Source organism: Phocoena phocoena, chromosome 5 (genome assembly GCF_963924675.1).
Source record: "Phocoena phocoena chromosome 5, mPhoPho1.1, whole genome shotgun sequence".
In the NCBI taxonomy this organism is placed as follows: domain Eukaryota; kingdom Metazoa; phylum Chordata; class Mammalia; order Artiodactyla; family Phocoenidae; genus Phocoena; species Phocoena phocoena.
This window is the reverse complement of record NC_089223.1, coordinates 66,426,129-66,443,221: the sequence shown is the minus strand read 5'-3', so window position 1 is coordinate 66,443,221 and position 17,093 is coordinate 66,426,129. Positions and strand designations below refer to the sequence as shown.

The following is a 17,093-nucleotide window of genomic DNA, read 5'->3' as shown; positions in this document are numbered from 1 at the left end:
TGTGGAATAGAAAAGCGACCCCCAAAACCTCCCGACAACACGCACCCCCCTGCCTAACCCTGTTCGGACATTTCTCCTGCTGGCTCCTCTGAGTCTTCACACTACAAAACCAGCCTCTTTGCTTCCATTCTCTTCTCCAGAGAGACAAAGAAGGTGGAAGAAACAGATTTCCATGCTGTCTGTGGACAGAAGATGAGCCCACCAGGTTTCTTCGACAGAGGCGAGGTGGGCTTCCGTCTCCCCCAGCAGGGCAGTGCTGGGCGGTGAGCGGGAGCCCGTGGGTCGCTGCTTCTCTGGGGTGACATAATGACAGAACAGTGACTGGCTTCGCCTTGCTTAGTAGCTGCTGCAAAGGAGGGTCAGGGAATACGCTGAGGGTCACTGGAGTTGCCTGGTCTGGCTGCTGCCTTCTCTCCTTCGTGAAGTTGTTGAAACGTAGCTTCGGCTTAAGGGCAATAAGCTGGAAAGAGGAACCACTGACTGAAGCCTGCTGCTCTCTGAATGGGCGCCCTCACAGGGCCACTCCCAACCTTTAGCGGGTGCCTGCTGTGTGTAAGGCCCATGCAGAGGATGCAGGAAAGAATGAGACCCAGATCAGCCCTCCTTTCTCATAGCCATAGCTTTCACCTCCTTTTTTTTTTTTTTTTTTTTTTTTTTGCGGTACGCGGGCCTCTCACTGCCGTGGCCTCTTCCGTTGTGGAGCACAGGCTCTGGACGCGCAGGCTCAGTGGCCATGGCTCACGGGCCCAGCCGCTCCGCGGCATGCGGGATCCTCCCGGACCGGGGCACGAACCCGTGTCCCCTGCATCGGCAGGCGGACTCTCAACCACTGCGCCACCAGGGAAGCCCTCACCTCCTTTTGATTGTGGCCGAAAGCAAGAAATTCATTTAAATCACAAGTGTGTATGTATGTATGACTCAGTTTTTGCTTTCACGTTGCTAGCCTGTTCTATTTTTCTTCGTTAAGAAGTGCTGATTACAACCCATTGAACTGAGGTCTTGATTCACTGATGTGCAGTGGATGAAGCCGTTCAGTTGGAACATGCTAGTCTGGAGAAAGATACCTAACACGTATAACGATAAGGCAAGGAACGAGTGCAGTCACAGAAGTGCGCACACAAGGCCCAGAGCCCTGACGAGACACTGGGGCCTGGAAAACCCTCTCCTATGTTCTTCCTATCACCGTCATGGGGACCCCCAGTACACTCTGCGGTAATGTCTGCTGGTCTCTTTCCCAGAACATTTCCTGCTGGCTTCTCACCCCCCGCGTAGGCTACAGATACTGCCTCTGGTGACTGAGCCAAAGTCATCTGTGAAACCACCTGTGAGTCCACAGACAGGACGGGGACAGATGAGCAGCTCAGCTCCCTTTCCAGCCCTGCAGCTCTCCCATTTGGGCGACAGTACCCCAAGCACAGAAGGAGCCCACGTGGACACCTTTCTTTCATCAGGCTCTGTCTGTTTGTTCCCTTCAGGCACAGCATTAGTGGGTCTTGAGTGAGAAGCGGGGGAAGCAGGTCCCAGAGGCAAAGAGCAGGGCAGCAAGTAGCCCGAAAGCAATGGCTGTTGGCTGCTGATACAGAATGAAGATGCAGTGTGTGGAAGCAGCTCACACCACTGCGCGAATTTCTTCTCCTGGGGCTGTACTGCCAGTGAGTCCCGGGACCAAGTCCCAGAGAAGCAGACACGGTAACAGCAGATGATCCCGGGAGAGCTCCCTCACACGGGCTGTGTCTTGATGACCAGTCCGGGCGTGGAGTTGACTGAGGAGCTGCATAGGTACTGGAGAGGGAAAGCATCTGTGCTAATGAGTCGTCAGGAAGAAAAGAATTAATGACACATGAATATTTAACTTCCAAGAAAATACCTGGCAGCATCCTGGCGCCAAGAAATGTGGTTAAGAGCGCGGGCTCTGGAATAAGACCGACCTGGGAACAAATCCTGTTGTCCCATTTCCTGTGTGCTGTCTGGAGAACACCTGAGAACGGAGGGGAGGATGACCCAATTTGGGCCTTCTGGAAGTCCACATCTACTGCTTAAGCTTTCTGAGCCTCAGTTTCCCCACGGGGAAAGCAGGGATAATGAAAGGGGTGTTGTGAGGTTCGAATATGAGAATGGCTGATTCCCTGGTACAGCTGACCACAGGTTAGCTGTTTGACTTTGGCAGTGAAAAGCATCAGAGAACAGGACCAGGGAGACTGGTGAATGGCTGTGGCCATGAGAGCTCCATCTCTTCTATCCACATCCTCTTCTTTCCACTGGCCTTAAACCAACGTAGAAGACACCCTCTCCTGACGGCATCGCCCCCCATCTCAAAGACGGAGGTCTCTGAGAAGTCACTGTTAGGTCCTCAAAGCCCTGCAGTTCCTTTTTCCATTTATCCCAATTTTGTTTAAACTTTGAACACATGGGCCAGAGGTAACTTTCCTTGCCAAGTTCTGTGGAATGATGGGAAGAGCCGGCCACAGAGGCCCATGTAGAAATGGAACAAAATGATTCTCCCTTGGGCTGCTGGGATGAGGAGGGCTACTGGGCCAGCCCACCAAGACTCTCCCACCCCCTGCAGAGAGATGAGAGCCCCTGGCTACTGAGAGCAGAGGCCCGACAGCTGCGGGCCGAGGAGTGGATGCTGACAGCTGCTGGAAGAACACACATTCCTTTTTCTTAAACCCATTACATGGAAACCTCTCTTTGAGATCAGTCTCCAGGGGCGGGGGCATCTCTTCATGAGCTCTAATTCCAAGGATTTGAATGGAGAGAAACACAGCAGGCCAGTGCTGGCCCAGGACGGTTCTAAACATCCTCTCAGGCAAAGCTCCCCATAGGACAGCGAAGCTTCCCACCACAAGAAGAGCTGTAGAAAACACTCCGCATAGTTTAAAAGGGTAATTTAAAAATGTGATGTCTCACGGTTCATGAAACAGTGATGGAAAATGCAAGTGGACAGTCCTCCTACAACAGACAGTCTATGCTGGCCTCCAGAGAGTTGCAAAGTCCGTTAGCACATTAAAGGCACTGTGAAATCTGACAGCAAAGAATTTCGGGTTAATTTTCTGTTTATCCCACGGGTTTCCAAACATATTTGGTCACAGAACCCTTTCGCCAGGACACAGTTCTTTTCGCAGAACATCACTGGCCTAAGAGCGAGTTAAGGCCTCCTCTCACTGACACCATGCCTCCTTGCAAATTAGAAACTCCTGCAGTAGGCAGAGTGCAGACAGGTTCGAGCCTTCACGTGTGCCCTTGGCCTGACCATGGACGCAGCAGCCTGACTGGGAAAGGATAAAATGAGCCGTCCTCAGACTTGACGGATCAGGACAGGAAAGTCCACTCTTGTTATTTTAGTCTCTCTCCAAGGTTGAGTCCAAGCTTATGAATGAAGGAATAGGGTGCTCGGGTGGAGAAGGTCAGAGACCACCCCTAGCCTGGAAGCTTCTGTACAAACTAGCCACCACGAAGGGCTGCTGGACAACCCTGGGCTTACATTTAACATGGGAGTCCACGAACACTTTTGAGAAGCTGAACTGTGCTGCATTGTTTAAAAACAAACAACAACAACAAAAAACAGAGGGAAAATGCACCAGCCGCGCGTTGCATTAGAAGCTGATGATAACTGGGACCATTGGGAAGGAGACTGGGTGTCCATTCCAGCCGTTTACTGCTTGGTTTAGAGTCTGATTGGCTTCCGTCCTCCGGCTTTTGGAGTGGACCAGTTTTCCTGGCACATGCATTTATTGAACTCTGAAAGGTCTGATCTTCTATGCAGATTAATTCATGATTTCAAAGATGCTTTGAAGCTGGCAAAACATTCTGTTATTTCCAAGAGTTATTACAACTGAAATCCTGGCATAGAAGAGGAGGTCAGCCTGTAATCTTGTTTCGATCTTTTTAAATTTAGAAACTTTATAGTGGGTTAAAAATAGATCACATTTGTGTACTTTTCCTCCTTTCATCTCCACTGCAAAGGCTGTTCAGTAATTTTGACCTACCCTTAATACTAGCCAGGGAAATTCTCATGCTTGTCACCCAGGAGTCTGCTAAGCCGAAATAAAAGTCATTTCCAAATGGATTTTGGGGTGATGCTAGTTATACAACTGAGCAGAGTTACTCATTATCCCACATAATAAGTTCTAGAATTAAGAGCACCAGGCTACCACTAAGATCTGTGAATGGCATGTGGATTCCTGTTAAGTGAAAATGTGGGCCACGAGGGAAGTTTTCAATAGTGCTACCCTGGAGGGCTTGGGTCCTTACCTATTGATCAGAAAAGATCATAATGCGTAGGTCAAGAGAAGCTGTATGAGGCTGGAAGGTCAGGCTGCTTATAACCGAAAGTTAAATGAAGATTGCACCCGATTTCAGAAGGGCCAAATAGTGGACGTTCTCCTTTGTGGTACTCGCCAGGGTTAAGGGGGTGCCGGCATTTTCAAGCCCAGCAAAGATAGCATTACACTCAGGATTACCTCGTCATGGTTACTTTACCTTCATGAACATGCTAAATCCAGTTTTAAGGAGATCAGTGAGGCCTGAAGACATGTGTTCAATGTCAACGGGATCTGGCCTCTTGGGATTAAATATTTCCTCCACAACCTGCTTCAACAACGGCTTATAGGATGCCTGGAAAGACAAAACATTGTGCTGTCAGTAAAAGGGTTTGTTTGATTTGCCTAGAGAGAGGGTAGCTTTCTCTGCACCAAACGAAGCAAAACCAGTTTATTCTGATACTGAGCAATGGCTGTGATTCTCCGTGTGTGAAAAGACAATATGACAACATTGATTTGGGGGGGAAATTTTTATCCCACTACACTAGCACTATTTTTTATTCCTCACACTCCCTTCCATAAGCAAATGCCTCTCACCAGAGCTATAATCCTAGTATGGCTAATTTTTCAATCTAGATTTAAAGTGACAGTTTTTTGAATGAAGTATACTGAAAAGCAAAGTATTGTCAGTTGATATAGACAGGAAGACAATCTCCTAAACATTCTTAGAATTATGCTCCCTTCTGCTAGGATCCCGAATGTTTTCTCACAACGTATTGTCACTATCCAAGTCCAAAGCAATCCCTCCGTCTTTTAGAGAGGTCAACTCCAAGTACAAACTGGCCAGAAAAAGCAGCCAAGATGCCCAAAGAAATCTGACCAAGGTCAGGGCCTAGAGAAAGCAAGCCACGCAGACTATGAGAATTTCAGTAGAATTAAGCTGATGTGAATTTACAGCAACTACAGTTTGGTAAATGGTACTAAATCTATCCACATTTAGGTAGTATTTGGAGGCAGCTGCCTCTGACCAATGTATATTCCAAGCATGTTCCCCCACCTCTTTCCTTGTGTCTCCTCACTACCAAGCTTTTCCTCTCTCCTTCCCTTCGCATCGGCTGGACCACCTTCCTCCCAGTCTTGTTGCTACCTCTGCTGCTCCAGATACGTTCGGCAGCCCAGTTTGAGCATGAAGGGTGAAGGAAGAGGAATGTCTTCCCTCAAAGCACTCTGCTATATCTATTACAGGCTCAGGAAAGCCAGGCTATGACAGCACTGTAGAGATGTCATGAACTGTTCCTGTCTTTGCACTGGCCAAATCTGTAACCGGCCTCTAGCCAGTGTTGAGGATATCTGGTATGTTAATTTCACCTCTGGCTTCATCTTGCTTTTCGTAGTCATTTTTTACTCTTATTTCCCCCTTATTCCAACTTTCTTACTTGAAATACCTTAGAAATATAGGAGGGTATAAACCATCAAAATCATAAACAGTCGTTTAGCTAGAAGGTAACTGGTGCATTTATCAAGGATAAGATGCAGGGAGAAATAGCAGCCGTTTAGTTGAGGGTGCAGCTCTCCTCTGCTTATTAGTCAAATAGACCATTGCGTGCCCAGAGATCTCACAGGCAAATGCTCACGAAAGGGAAAGCACTGGGCAGAGACACCGATAACACAGAAATTGAAAAAACCGAAAACCGTGAGTCAACCTTCCTAATACCAACATAGATTTTAAAAATTTATCATACAGTCAAAAATACAGAGGTTTGAAAGTACACTTTTTTTGATGAGGCTGTGGGGAAACAGACACGCTCATATACTGCTGGTGGGAGTGTAAATTGTTACAATCGGTGTAGAGAGTAATCTGGCAGTATCTATCAAAGTTACAAATGCATCTGACTTAGCAATTCCACATCTAGGAATTTATCCTACAAATATGCTAATATATTCAAATGAGATCCACAAAGGACTGTTTATTGTTTGTAATAGCAAAAGATGAGAAACTCATGTGCCCATCAGTAGGGAGCTGTTTCATAAGTGGGATACATCCACACGAAGGAATGCTGTGGAAGCGAAGAGGGAAGCTCTGTGCTGATGGTAAAAAGCAAGGTGCAGAATAAATCGTGAGTGGAAGAAGCAAGGTGAGGAACAGTGTGTATGATGGGCGTTTGTGTAAAATGTGCCAAAGGGAATATGAAAGTTTGCATTTGCTGAAACATGCCAAAAATAAACTGGTGTGATATACAGAATCACCATGAGCAGTGATCATGGAGTGGGGGAACGGACAGGGGACACAGGTGAGAGGAAGCCTTTTCACTATATTCTTTTTTTAAAAAGCACAGTTAAAACACCACTACACACACACACACACACACACACACACACACACACACACACACACACACGGCAAGAATGGCCTTTTTTCCCCTCACCTGTTCAAAATTAATAAATTATTTATGCATGGAAGAAATTCGAGTAAAGCACACCAAAATGTAAACAAGGGCTAACTCTAGGTTCTGGGAGTAGGGGACATTATTTTCTTTTTTTTCTAAATTTTAGAAATTGACAGGTATACTTCTGGAATCATAAAACAATCCAATAAATATTTTCAATGTTAAAAAAAATAAAGTTCATGGAATGGCCTCTGAATTCTACAAATCCTCTTCCCTGAGTAAATTGTCTTGAAAACTTTTCTACCACCTCAGCCTTTCCGGATATTTAATCTCTTAAACATTAATCTCTTTAAATTGCTCTCCATGGAGAAGTCCTTTGGCCAATACTCTGCCACCTTATCATCATTATCATCAAATATTCATTGACTGCTTCTTTAGAAATAGAATCCAGTTTTTGGACAGGCACATGATCAACTGGCTGAAAGACTCCATTCTCCAGCCTTCTTTGCTGTTGGGTCTGCAAGTTCTGGGCAATGAGATGTAAGTACAAGGGGAGTGGGACTTTCAGAAGTCTTCTATTTTTAAAGGGGAAGGGTATGCCTTCCTCCCCTTTCTCTGTTTGCTGCCTGGAACATGGAAGTGATGACTGGAGCGCCAGCAGCCACTGTGTAAGACAGGGCCATTCTTTAGAGATACTGGAGCAGAGGGCTGGAAGAAACCCAGGTCAGTGGAGACTGGTGGAGCCACTATAAACATAACACGGATGTACTGAATCAGGACCTACTTATGTGACAAGACAAAACCTTGCATGTTTAAGCCTTACGTTTCAGATCTTGTTACTTGCAACTGAATGAAATTCTAACTGATACAAAGCACAAAGGGAAGATAAAGAAATAAAAAGGCCATTTCTTCTTTCCAGGAGTTTACAGTTATTTGTTTTATTAGTCTACATATAGTTATATAGAATAACATTAAGCAGAACCACAGAGAAGTACACGTACGCTGTCACATTTAAGACAGGAGAGAGTATACCCCCAACCTACAGAAAACAAAAGAGGCTGTTGCTCCCCGTAGGATGTACCTTCTGTAAGAAGGAAGAGTAGTGATCCTGAGAAGAGCTCAGGTATAGGAAAAAGTTGGTCCTGTTGTCCAGCTAAAACACTATGCCTAGGGCCTCCTCTGTGCAAAGTACAGTGTACCAGGGTGACAGGATTGCTCTCAGGGCTCCAGAAGCCCCCATGTAGACTGTGAGACAGAGAAAGAAGGAAGCGTAGAGGGTTAGGGATCCTGCTCTCTCCCTTGCTCCAATTTCAGCTTTCCAATTTCTTCTTTAAAACGACTAAGCACAGAACCACTAAATAACATTGTCCATTTAAAGAGCACGATTTGGGAAAAGACTCTCTTAGGTACAAAGCAGTATACTAGTCTCGTGACTTCTTAGCAAACACATTTCTTAGTTTTCCCAAGTAGGGTTTTAATCATGAGAACTTTTGGCTCCTTCCTCACTTAGTTTGGACTTTTTTCTGCCCCAAATCATGTCACTGAAATCTGACTGAAATGAATAGCTTTTGGCAGTAGCTTCTTAGATGACGATCCTCTAACTGTCATGGAATTTTCTATTCAGCCAGAAGCTACCCAATTCTCAGCAAAGGACCATAGGAGGTGGTGATGGGGAGCCAGATGTCTTGCCCTAGTGCCCTGCTCACGAGTTTTCCTCACATGTTAAAAAGGACCAGAGGGGAGATTAGTCGTGTAGTTTGTCTACATAAGAGTGTTAACCAGAGTAATTTAATTTTCCTAATCAAACATTCACTGTTAGTTCATCTTTCGGGGGGGGAAGGAGAGGAATTAAAAACATAGACAAATTCATCCTTATACCACATCCAGTGTGTGCTGGCAGTAAGGGGTCTGTGCCCTACGGTGCAGGGCCTACACAATCATTCAGACACCCAGGTTCCTGCTATTGAGAAGCCCCACCAGTCCCTAGGGCACTGGAATCCCACACTGAAGCCTTTGCATCTCATCAGCAGAGGATGAAAGAGAGAGAGTATGGAGGATTTCCAGAGAGATTTTATGGGCTCAGCCTGAAAGTGATCTGTATTACTTCTGCCCATTGTTCATTGGCCAGAATTAGTCACAAACCTACATTTACCTGCAAGAGAATTTGGAAAATGTGGTCTAACTATGCCAGAAGGAAAAGGAAATGGAGTTTGGGGAACATGTATAGCATTGTCTCTGCCACAGATACACCGTAAGGTCTGGATTGAAACATTAATATAACTATTTCCTTAATAACTGGCAGGTTGCTTGTTGTAGGCAAAGGATTATTAAACCTCTCTTCCCTTCTACATAAGAATCTGACCTTTGGTTAACTTTCTAGCTCTGTTTCCTTGGAAACCTGATAAGGGAAGAATGTCAAACTCTAGCCAGGCAAGATTGCTTATGATAAAAATGACCCCTGCTTAGTAAATTGCATTAGACTGGGGGAACTATAAATACTGGACAGAAAGCCAGGGCTTTGGGCTGCTCTGAGTATGATGGCTTTTGTGTGGTTGGCCATGGCCCTTGGAGGAATGCTGGAAGTCATGTCAGTGGAGTTGTTTCAGAGAAATTGGCTCCTATAGGATATGAGGGTTTTAAGCCAGAGGACTCCTGCCCCTACCCTTCCCTCCATGTGAGTCTAGTTCCCTCACTGCTCAGCTGTCACTTCAGGACCAAACCGAACAGCTCCTGGGTAGCTGCATGGACTGCTTCATCATGGTCACAGGACTACTTGAGAGGAGAAAAATGCCCGCTGTTCCCTACCGCGAGCTATGTTCCTGTCCTGGACAGACGGCTGCAAATGGGGGCTATGACCACAGAGATGACTTATCTACTAGGCACAGAATGCACGATGCCTAGGGCCCACAGGACTGTTAGCGACCCATGAAAATGCATTGATTTCTTTTAAAATGAGAAGAAAAAAATGAACTGTTTGGTCAAAGATAATGTTTTTGTTTTTTTTTTTTGCGGTACACGGGCCTCTCACAGTTGTGGCCTCTCCTGTTGCAGAGCACAGGCTCCGGACGCGCAGGCTCAGTGGCCGTGGCTCACGGGCCCAGCCGCTCCGCGGCATGTGGGATCTTCCCGGACCAGGGCACGAACCCGTGTCCCCTGCATCGGCAGGCGGACTCTCAACCACTGCGCCACCAGGGAAGCCCCCAACAGCTTCTTGAATTTGGCGCACCTTAAAGATGGCCTAGGACAGGGGTCCCCAACACCTGGGACACGGACCGGTACCAGTCCTAGGCCTGTTAGGAACCGGGCGCACAGCAGGAGGTGAGCGGCGGGCGAGCGATGCGTCATCTGCCGCTCTCCATCGCTCGCGTTACTGCCTGAGCAATTCCCCCCCACCCCACCCCGTGGAAAAACTGTCTGCCATGAAACTGGTCCCTGGTGCCAAATAGTTTGGGGACCCCTGGCCTAGGATATCCATTTCCGAGAAAACTGGAGTTGTTGCCACAATCACACCCCCAACAGTCATGCTGCTGACCTTGGCTTTGCTGGCTGGTGTTGGTGCAGCCAGGACCTCTCTTGGTCCTATTGCAGATGCTTCTCTCTTTTTTGCAAAACCGACTCTGAACACCAAGTTCTCAGAACTAGATTTGTACTGAGAGTATTTACTTTGTTTCAATCCAAGCTTGTACAGAAAAACATTTGTTCAAAACTGGTCTTGGCTTTGAATACTCCATGGCTTATTTATTTTTATGTTTTGCTGCAGTATGACTGATTTTTTTCTCCTTTCATCTTCTTAAGGAAAATGGTTTGCGCTGCAGATTAAAAAGTGGTTCATTTGTCTATCTGTTCATCCGTCCATCCATCCTTCAAACCAGAAGCAGATTACTTAAAATATCTTTTGATTAAAGTCCCTTCAACTTCAATATGAGGAAATCAAAGCCCAAAGCTATTAATTAACTTGCTTGAATTCACACAGGCAGTTAGAAGTTAGACTACAGGACAGAGCCAAGTTTCCTGGCCCCCAGCATAGCCCTATCTCACGCAGAGCCTTTCAGAAAGGATGCTAGCAGGTCCAGGGTGAGGTAGATAGAATCAGAAGGAAGAACAGAGCTTAGTGCTTGCAAAAGATCAGCTGGTGGCCAGAGCCGGGGATTGTTGATGTTGATGAAGAGACTGGGCCTACAGACTGTTCAGAGCGCATATTTCACCGGGCACAAGATGAATCAGGCCTCCTTGGGCCCTGCTGGTTCTAAAGGCTCTGGTTCAACATGCCGGAGGCACAGAGGACAGTGCGCATCTGTGGGAAGTTTCCTCCAGGGCACAGCACTTTGAGACTTCTGCCAAAACCCGTCATGCAAGAGCCGTGCAATATTTTGTCTGAAAGGGCTCATAAGCTCCTTGCCCTGAGTCATCTGAGAAACAGCAGCACATCAAACACTGACATTTAGGAAGGAGGTTAAGCCTCCCATTAAACTGGAACATTTGTAGTAAGAAATCAAAGCATAAGAAGACTTGCTGCACAGGCAAAACTGGGGCTTATGTTTCCGGTCAACAGAGTCTATGGACAAACATGACTTTTCCAAACAAACGGGTGTCAGCAGTAGACTCTGACCAAATGCCACAGCTAACAGGACAGTCAGCTTAAGAATGACTCCCTTTCTGTGTAGCCCATCTCCTAATAAAGGAAATGACAAAATGCTACGAAAGAGGACAAAGAGAAGGTCTATTTTGTCCTTTACTACAACTGTTAGAGACAATGCTTACATAGCACTGTCTATGTGTCAGCTCCTATCCTGAGAGCTTTCTATATATTTTTCAGAGCACTTTTATGAAGGAGCTACTACTGTTAGCTCCTGCTTACGTAAGAGGAATTAGGCACAGAGAGGTGAAGTAATTTGCCTAAGGTTACACAGTTAGTAGGGAGCAGAGCTGGGCTATGAACCCAAATGTTGCTGTTAACGTACATGCAAACCTCCCTCTCACTAAGAATTAAGAACATAAGAAAAGCCTTTCTGGATAAGACCCACAGTCCAGGACCCACCCATCCATCCACCTCTCCACCCACCCCTAGGTGGCAAGCATTGTGCTGGGCTCTGCATGTACCGTGGTGAGCAAACCCAGAAGCTGTCTCCAGCTTTGGTGGTGTGTTCTTCAAATAAAGAGCTTCAGTGGCAGCCTCACGATCCCCACCATGCTCACTCTCCTGGCTGTGGCAGAGGTACTAGTTTCCTTGGAGGGCCACGTGCGTGGTGATGTTCTGGGCTCACTTCTGGAGACCTAGTCTAGATCCCACTCCTCTAGCTCTTTCAAGATTTTATATGTACTTAATTTCTTGTATGGAATCCTGCTCTCCTTAAAATGACGAGAGTGGTGTCTGCTTTCTGCATCTGAGCTGTGACTGACACATTTTCCTAAAGGGCTAAAGGATGAAGGTTAAATAAGAAGTGCCTCAAGCTAGGAGTGGAAACAGGAGTGGCTCTAAGAGTCAACTCATTTATATTGGAGCAGGAGAGAGGTACCCTGGGAGGGAGGCTGAGGCTGGCAGGGGCCCTGAGATCCAGGGGAGAGAGCCCGATACATAGCACTGGTCCCAGGGAGCCCGGGACATCCCAACTAGATTCTGTGTAGGAACAGCATGGAGCTAGATAGAAAGCACATTTTTTTCCTTGAGCTGAGGACCAAATTGGGAGAAGGGATGGACAGAAAGTTGTCCAGCCAAGGTCCATCTTCAAAGCTAAACAAAGCTGGACTCTGTTTCTACTCTGGACATTTGTTGTTTTCTATCTATACACATTTTTGTCCCAACAAATCCTCCAACATGTGATAAAAATACATGTAGCACATTTAAGATGCACCCAACAAATATTTATCGAGTATCCACTACGTGCAAGATACCACTCTAGGCACTGAAGATATGGCAGTGGACAAACCAGATCAAAATCCCTGTCCTCAAGGGGCTTCCATCTGTGATTGAAAACTTCTTCTTTTTTTTTTTTAATAAATCTATTTATGTATGTATGTATTTATTTATTTGGCTGCATTGGGTCTTCCCTGCTGTGCGTGGGCTTTCTCTAGCTGCAGCAAGTGGGGGCTACTCTTCGTTGTGGTGCGCGGGCGTCTCACTGTGGTGGCTTCTCGTTGCGGAGCACGGGCTCTAGGCATGTGGACTTCAGTAGTTGTGGCACGCAGGCTCAGTAGTTGCGGTGCGTGGGCTCTAGAGCGCAGGCTCAGTAGTTGTGGCGTGTGGGCTCAGTTGCTCCACGGCATGTGGGATCTTCCCAGACCAGGGTTCAAACCCGTGTCCCCTGCATTGGCAGGCAGATTCTTAACCACTGCGCCACCAGGGAAGTCCTGAAAACTTCTTTAAGTTCAAAAAGTGTTGAAAAACTCAAACAGGTAAAAATTATCCATAATCCCATCAAAAATTCTTCCTCTACATATGTGAGTATAAAGCAAGAAGCCAGAGTTCCTCCTTGTGCATCTAACCCTTTCTGTTCCCCTCACATAACCATTATAAAATTTTCCTAAAATGTTAGAGACTTATTAAATATATACACCCGTGTACTTTTTATTTGTAAACAAAAATAGGATAATGCTTTACAGAATGATCTACATCTACACCCAATAGATGTATATCTACAGCCAATAGAACATGAACCCCTGTTTTATTCTGAATTCTCCAAGCAGAGCCCAGGACAAGGACCCAAATACAGTCCTTGCCAAGTATATTTAGATCCCACTCATTTTATGGGTTGCACAGCATTTCACTAAGTGTCTGTATAATTATTATTTGATCCCCTCAAGATACACATATACTCCCTGCCTTGTCCCCACTTCCACTCACTGACATTTAGGATTTTTGGTGAACGAGTTGATGTTACTGACTCACTGTAAGGGAAGTGTGTGCAACAAGGGAAAGTTCATTTTCCAAAGGCGATGGCTGCTCAGACAGGGTTCTGAGGTCTGGAGAGACTGTGTTGCTAGCAGGGAGATAAAGTCTAGGAAACTTATCACCGTCCTTATTATGCCCAAGATTTATAGCTAATACATGTTTATGTGAAGTTGGCCAAATTAGTCACCATGGTGATCACAAAACTGAAAAGACCTCATGAAATTAGTGGTTTATCTTCCCCTTGCCAATGATAGTAGCCACTTACTTCTTGATAGCCTTTGGTCTAAATTTCATCGTATGTCAACATTTCTATCACGTCTTCTAGGACCAGTCCATACTGCCATATTTAAGATTGGTAATTTTTTCATGACAAAACTACAACTGATTAACTATCTGAGCGATTTTATCTGTATTTCGTGGTAGTGATGTTCTCAGATCATTGAACAAAAGATGGGAATTTATATTACTAAGTTGAGTGCCGATTTCTAAGGTCTTTTGTGTCTTGGGGGGTGATTTCAGTATCTGAGATCAGCATTATTGGTCATTATTCCTAGACCCTCCAGGAGAACCGTGGTGCAGCAAGTGGGGAGGTTTTGGGTTGGCAGCAAAGACCTGGTGTCAGGCCTTGGCCCACCTGTGTGCCTGCTTCTTGGGTCTCGGGCTGAGAATACCTCTCTGGCCTACTTGTCATGAGGATCAAAGGGAAAACCACATGTAGGGGACTCTTCAAGTATCAGCTACTATACAAATATATGGGAGGAAGAATCTGGATTTTGTTAGGTGGTAGCAGGTAACCTTAGCTGTTGTCGTCATGCCCACCTTAGAGAGTCAGAACCCTCAAGCTGAACCCCTCACTATGTCATAGTCCCCACTAACAGCTCATTCAACTCTCCAAAAAGCCTTAGCAAATGGAGCGAATTTTACTATTTCATGGGGAGATGGAAGAGAAGATTCCTTCACACACTCCACAGCAAAACCCAATGATCTTTTCTGTCAGAAACATCTGTTCTTCCTTGAAAGCTCACCTCTGGCCACCAGGAACCTGCGGGTTGTCTCTTCCTTGTCCAACAGAGACTGCCCAGCCTCGATGGCCCCAGCTTTCCTTCACCCCTTCGTCTTCCCTTTGGGTCTTTCTGTGTCTCCCTGTGCCTCCCCCGCACCTCGCCCCACGGAGTTTTGATAGAGCAATTACCCCTTCAATCTTGGATTCTCATACCGTCTTCCTACTCCCTGGTCAAAACATCCTTGCAAGGTTCTCCGACTCTCCTAATAAAGTGTGGGGGGGCATTTTAAATAACAAACGTTTTTGCTGGCATCAGCTTCTTTTTCCCTTGCCATAACATTATTAGGTAATTTTGCTACTCTTAGATCCAGAAACTTGGGCACTAAGGCCACCCCACATCTAGAGCTTAGGGACTTGCTTAAGGTGACAGAACAGCTCTGGGGCAGTTATAAAGCAGCGCTGACCCATAATCCAGCGCTCACCTCACTGCATCAAGCCTGAAATACAAATAAACTGGGAAGCTTTCAGATTCAGGGGAACCCAGAACTCTGGACTACAAGGGCCTTGGATTTCATCTTGAACAGATCCTTCATTTTAGAGAGGTTAAAATGGAAACTTTTCTTTCAGTCTCTGAATCCTAAAAACACAACACAGATTAGACGGTTACTTTAAAACATATGTACTTGCCTGGTGGGTATGATTTCCAGGAACATATACAGACTTAAACTGTTTCATGAGACTCCGAGCTCCAGCAATATCCCGAAGCGAAGTAAAGAGTTCATCCACGGCACTTCTGGACTTGTGAAATGTCAGGTTAATTGAAGAGTCACAGCCTGAAACAATCCAGAGATATTTGCTTCGCTGAACAAATCTTTACACTGAGTTGTAATCGTGACAGGTTGAGCTCATGTAACATAGTTGTTGTTGTTGTTTTTTAACCCTATTTCCCCCTGGCTGTTCACCAACTGGGCTGTTTCAATCATCCCTGAGCAATGAAACACATTGAGTGTAAATGCCTTTGACAGAAGTAGAACTCAGAATTGCCTGGGATTGCAGCCACTGGCTTCAACCCCTAGACTGCAGAAGTTTCACAAAAAGAAAGCTCCCCACGGTCTAGTGTCCTCTGAACACAGCTTTGGGAAAATAGGAGACACAAAGGAAAACACAACAGGGTACTGTGATGAACCGCTCTCACTTGAATCCCACCAACAGTTTCCATAAAATAGAATAGCAAGAATGAGAAAGATCATAGAGTTGCTCCAATAACAGAACTTGCTGGGATGGGCATGTAATGCGCTAACAAAGCTTATGGCGTATTTCAAAAGGCAGCCATTCAGAGCTGATCAAACACAAAGGGGGCCTAATAAGAAGACTGTTCTCGGAAGTGGTTCTATTTCTTTTTGAAACTCATAATAGATGGATTTCTTCTCTGTCTTGTTACAAGCTCATGCAGAAGAGGAATGATCACGGTAAGTCAGAAGTTCAAAAAATAGAGAAAGATTCAAGATGAGTATTTCTGACTGTTGAAATATTGCAGATACATGAACTCATCAATCCCCATATCACCCTTATGAGACAGGAGCTATTCTTTCCCCCATACAAAGGATGAGGGAGCTGAGGGCCAGAGAGATTAAGGAACACTCCCATCAGCACACTGTCTATGTTCAGCCCACGTTCGTTCAGTCATTCTGGACTGGTTCACCTGTAGGTTTGGGGAACAGTTCTTGTGCCCTCTGCTTCCTGCCTCAAGTACCTGCATGTCTGTCTCTGTGTCTGTCTGTGTCTGTCTCTGTGTATCTCTCCTCCTGTCTGGGGCCTTTCTCTGGTTAGAAGCATAGAAGTCAGTACTCAGAAACAACAGAGCTTTCTCATCGCTTGGGGGGTACCATTGTGAATTGTGGTCTCCATAGCCTTATGGAGGGGGCAGTAGGACTGAGCCCCAGTTGCCCCCACCAGTAACTCACTCATGAATGCCTCCTCTACTGGCTTTCCTTCCTCTCCTGTCTCACTTCCCTACGTCCTGACCACACTGCCTCGGACATCTTCTCAAATACAGTACTTGCACCCAAATCCTTGTCTCAGGACACCAGAGATGCCAGGGTGATTTTAACACAGGCAGCTTGGGTCCAGAATCTATATTCTTTTTTTCAGAACAGATTTATTGAGGTTCAGTGCATACACCACACAGTTAACCCATTTCAAGTGTACAATTCAATAGCTTTTAGTATATTCACATAGTTGTACAATCATCATTCCTACAATCAACTTTAGAACATTTTTATCACCTCAACAAGAAACTCCATACCTGTTAACTGTCACTCCCCCTTTCCCCCTACCCCCAGACCCTGGCACCACTGATCTGCTCTCTGTCTCTATGGATTTCCCTACTCTGGACATCTCATATAAATGGAATCATAGAATATATGGTCTTTTGTGACTGGCTTCTTTCACTTAGCACAATGTTTTCAGGGCTCATCCAAGTTGTAGGATGCATCAGCACTTAGTTTCTTTTTATTGCTGACTAATAGTCATTGTATAGATATACCACATTT

At 45.7% G+C, this 17,093-nt stretch overlaps 1 protein-coding gene across 1 annotated transcript in view; it reads right to left on the bottom strand.

Annotated features, from left to right (window-relative positions):
- Positions 1 to 17,093, bottom strand: part of SCFD2 (sec1 family domain containing 2) — a 391,932-nt gene that overhangs the window by 19,321 nt on the left and 355,518 nt on the right. The window contains exons 6-7 of the mRNA XM_065878015.1: positions 15,229 to 15,374; positions 4,483 to 4,617 (exon numbers count right to left, since the gene is read on the bottom strand). Coding sequence (XP_065734087.1) covers positions 4,483 to 4,617; positions 15,229 to 15,374 — 281 coding nt within the window. The remainder of the gene's footprint in view (positions 1 to 4,482; positions 4,618 to 15,228; positions 15,375 to 17,093) is intronic.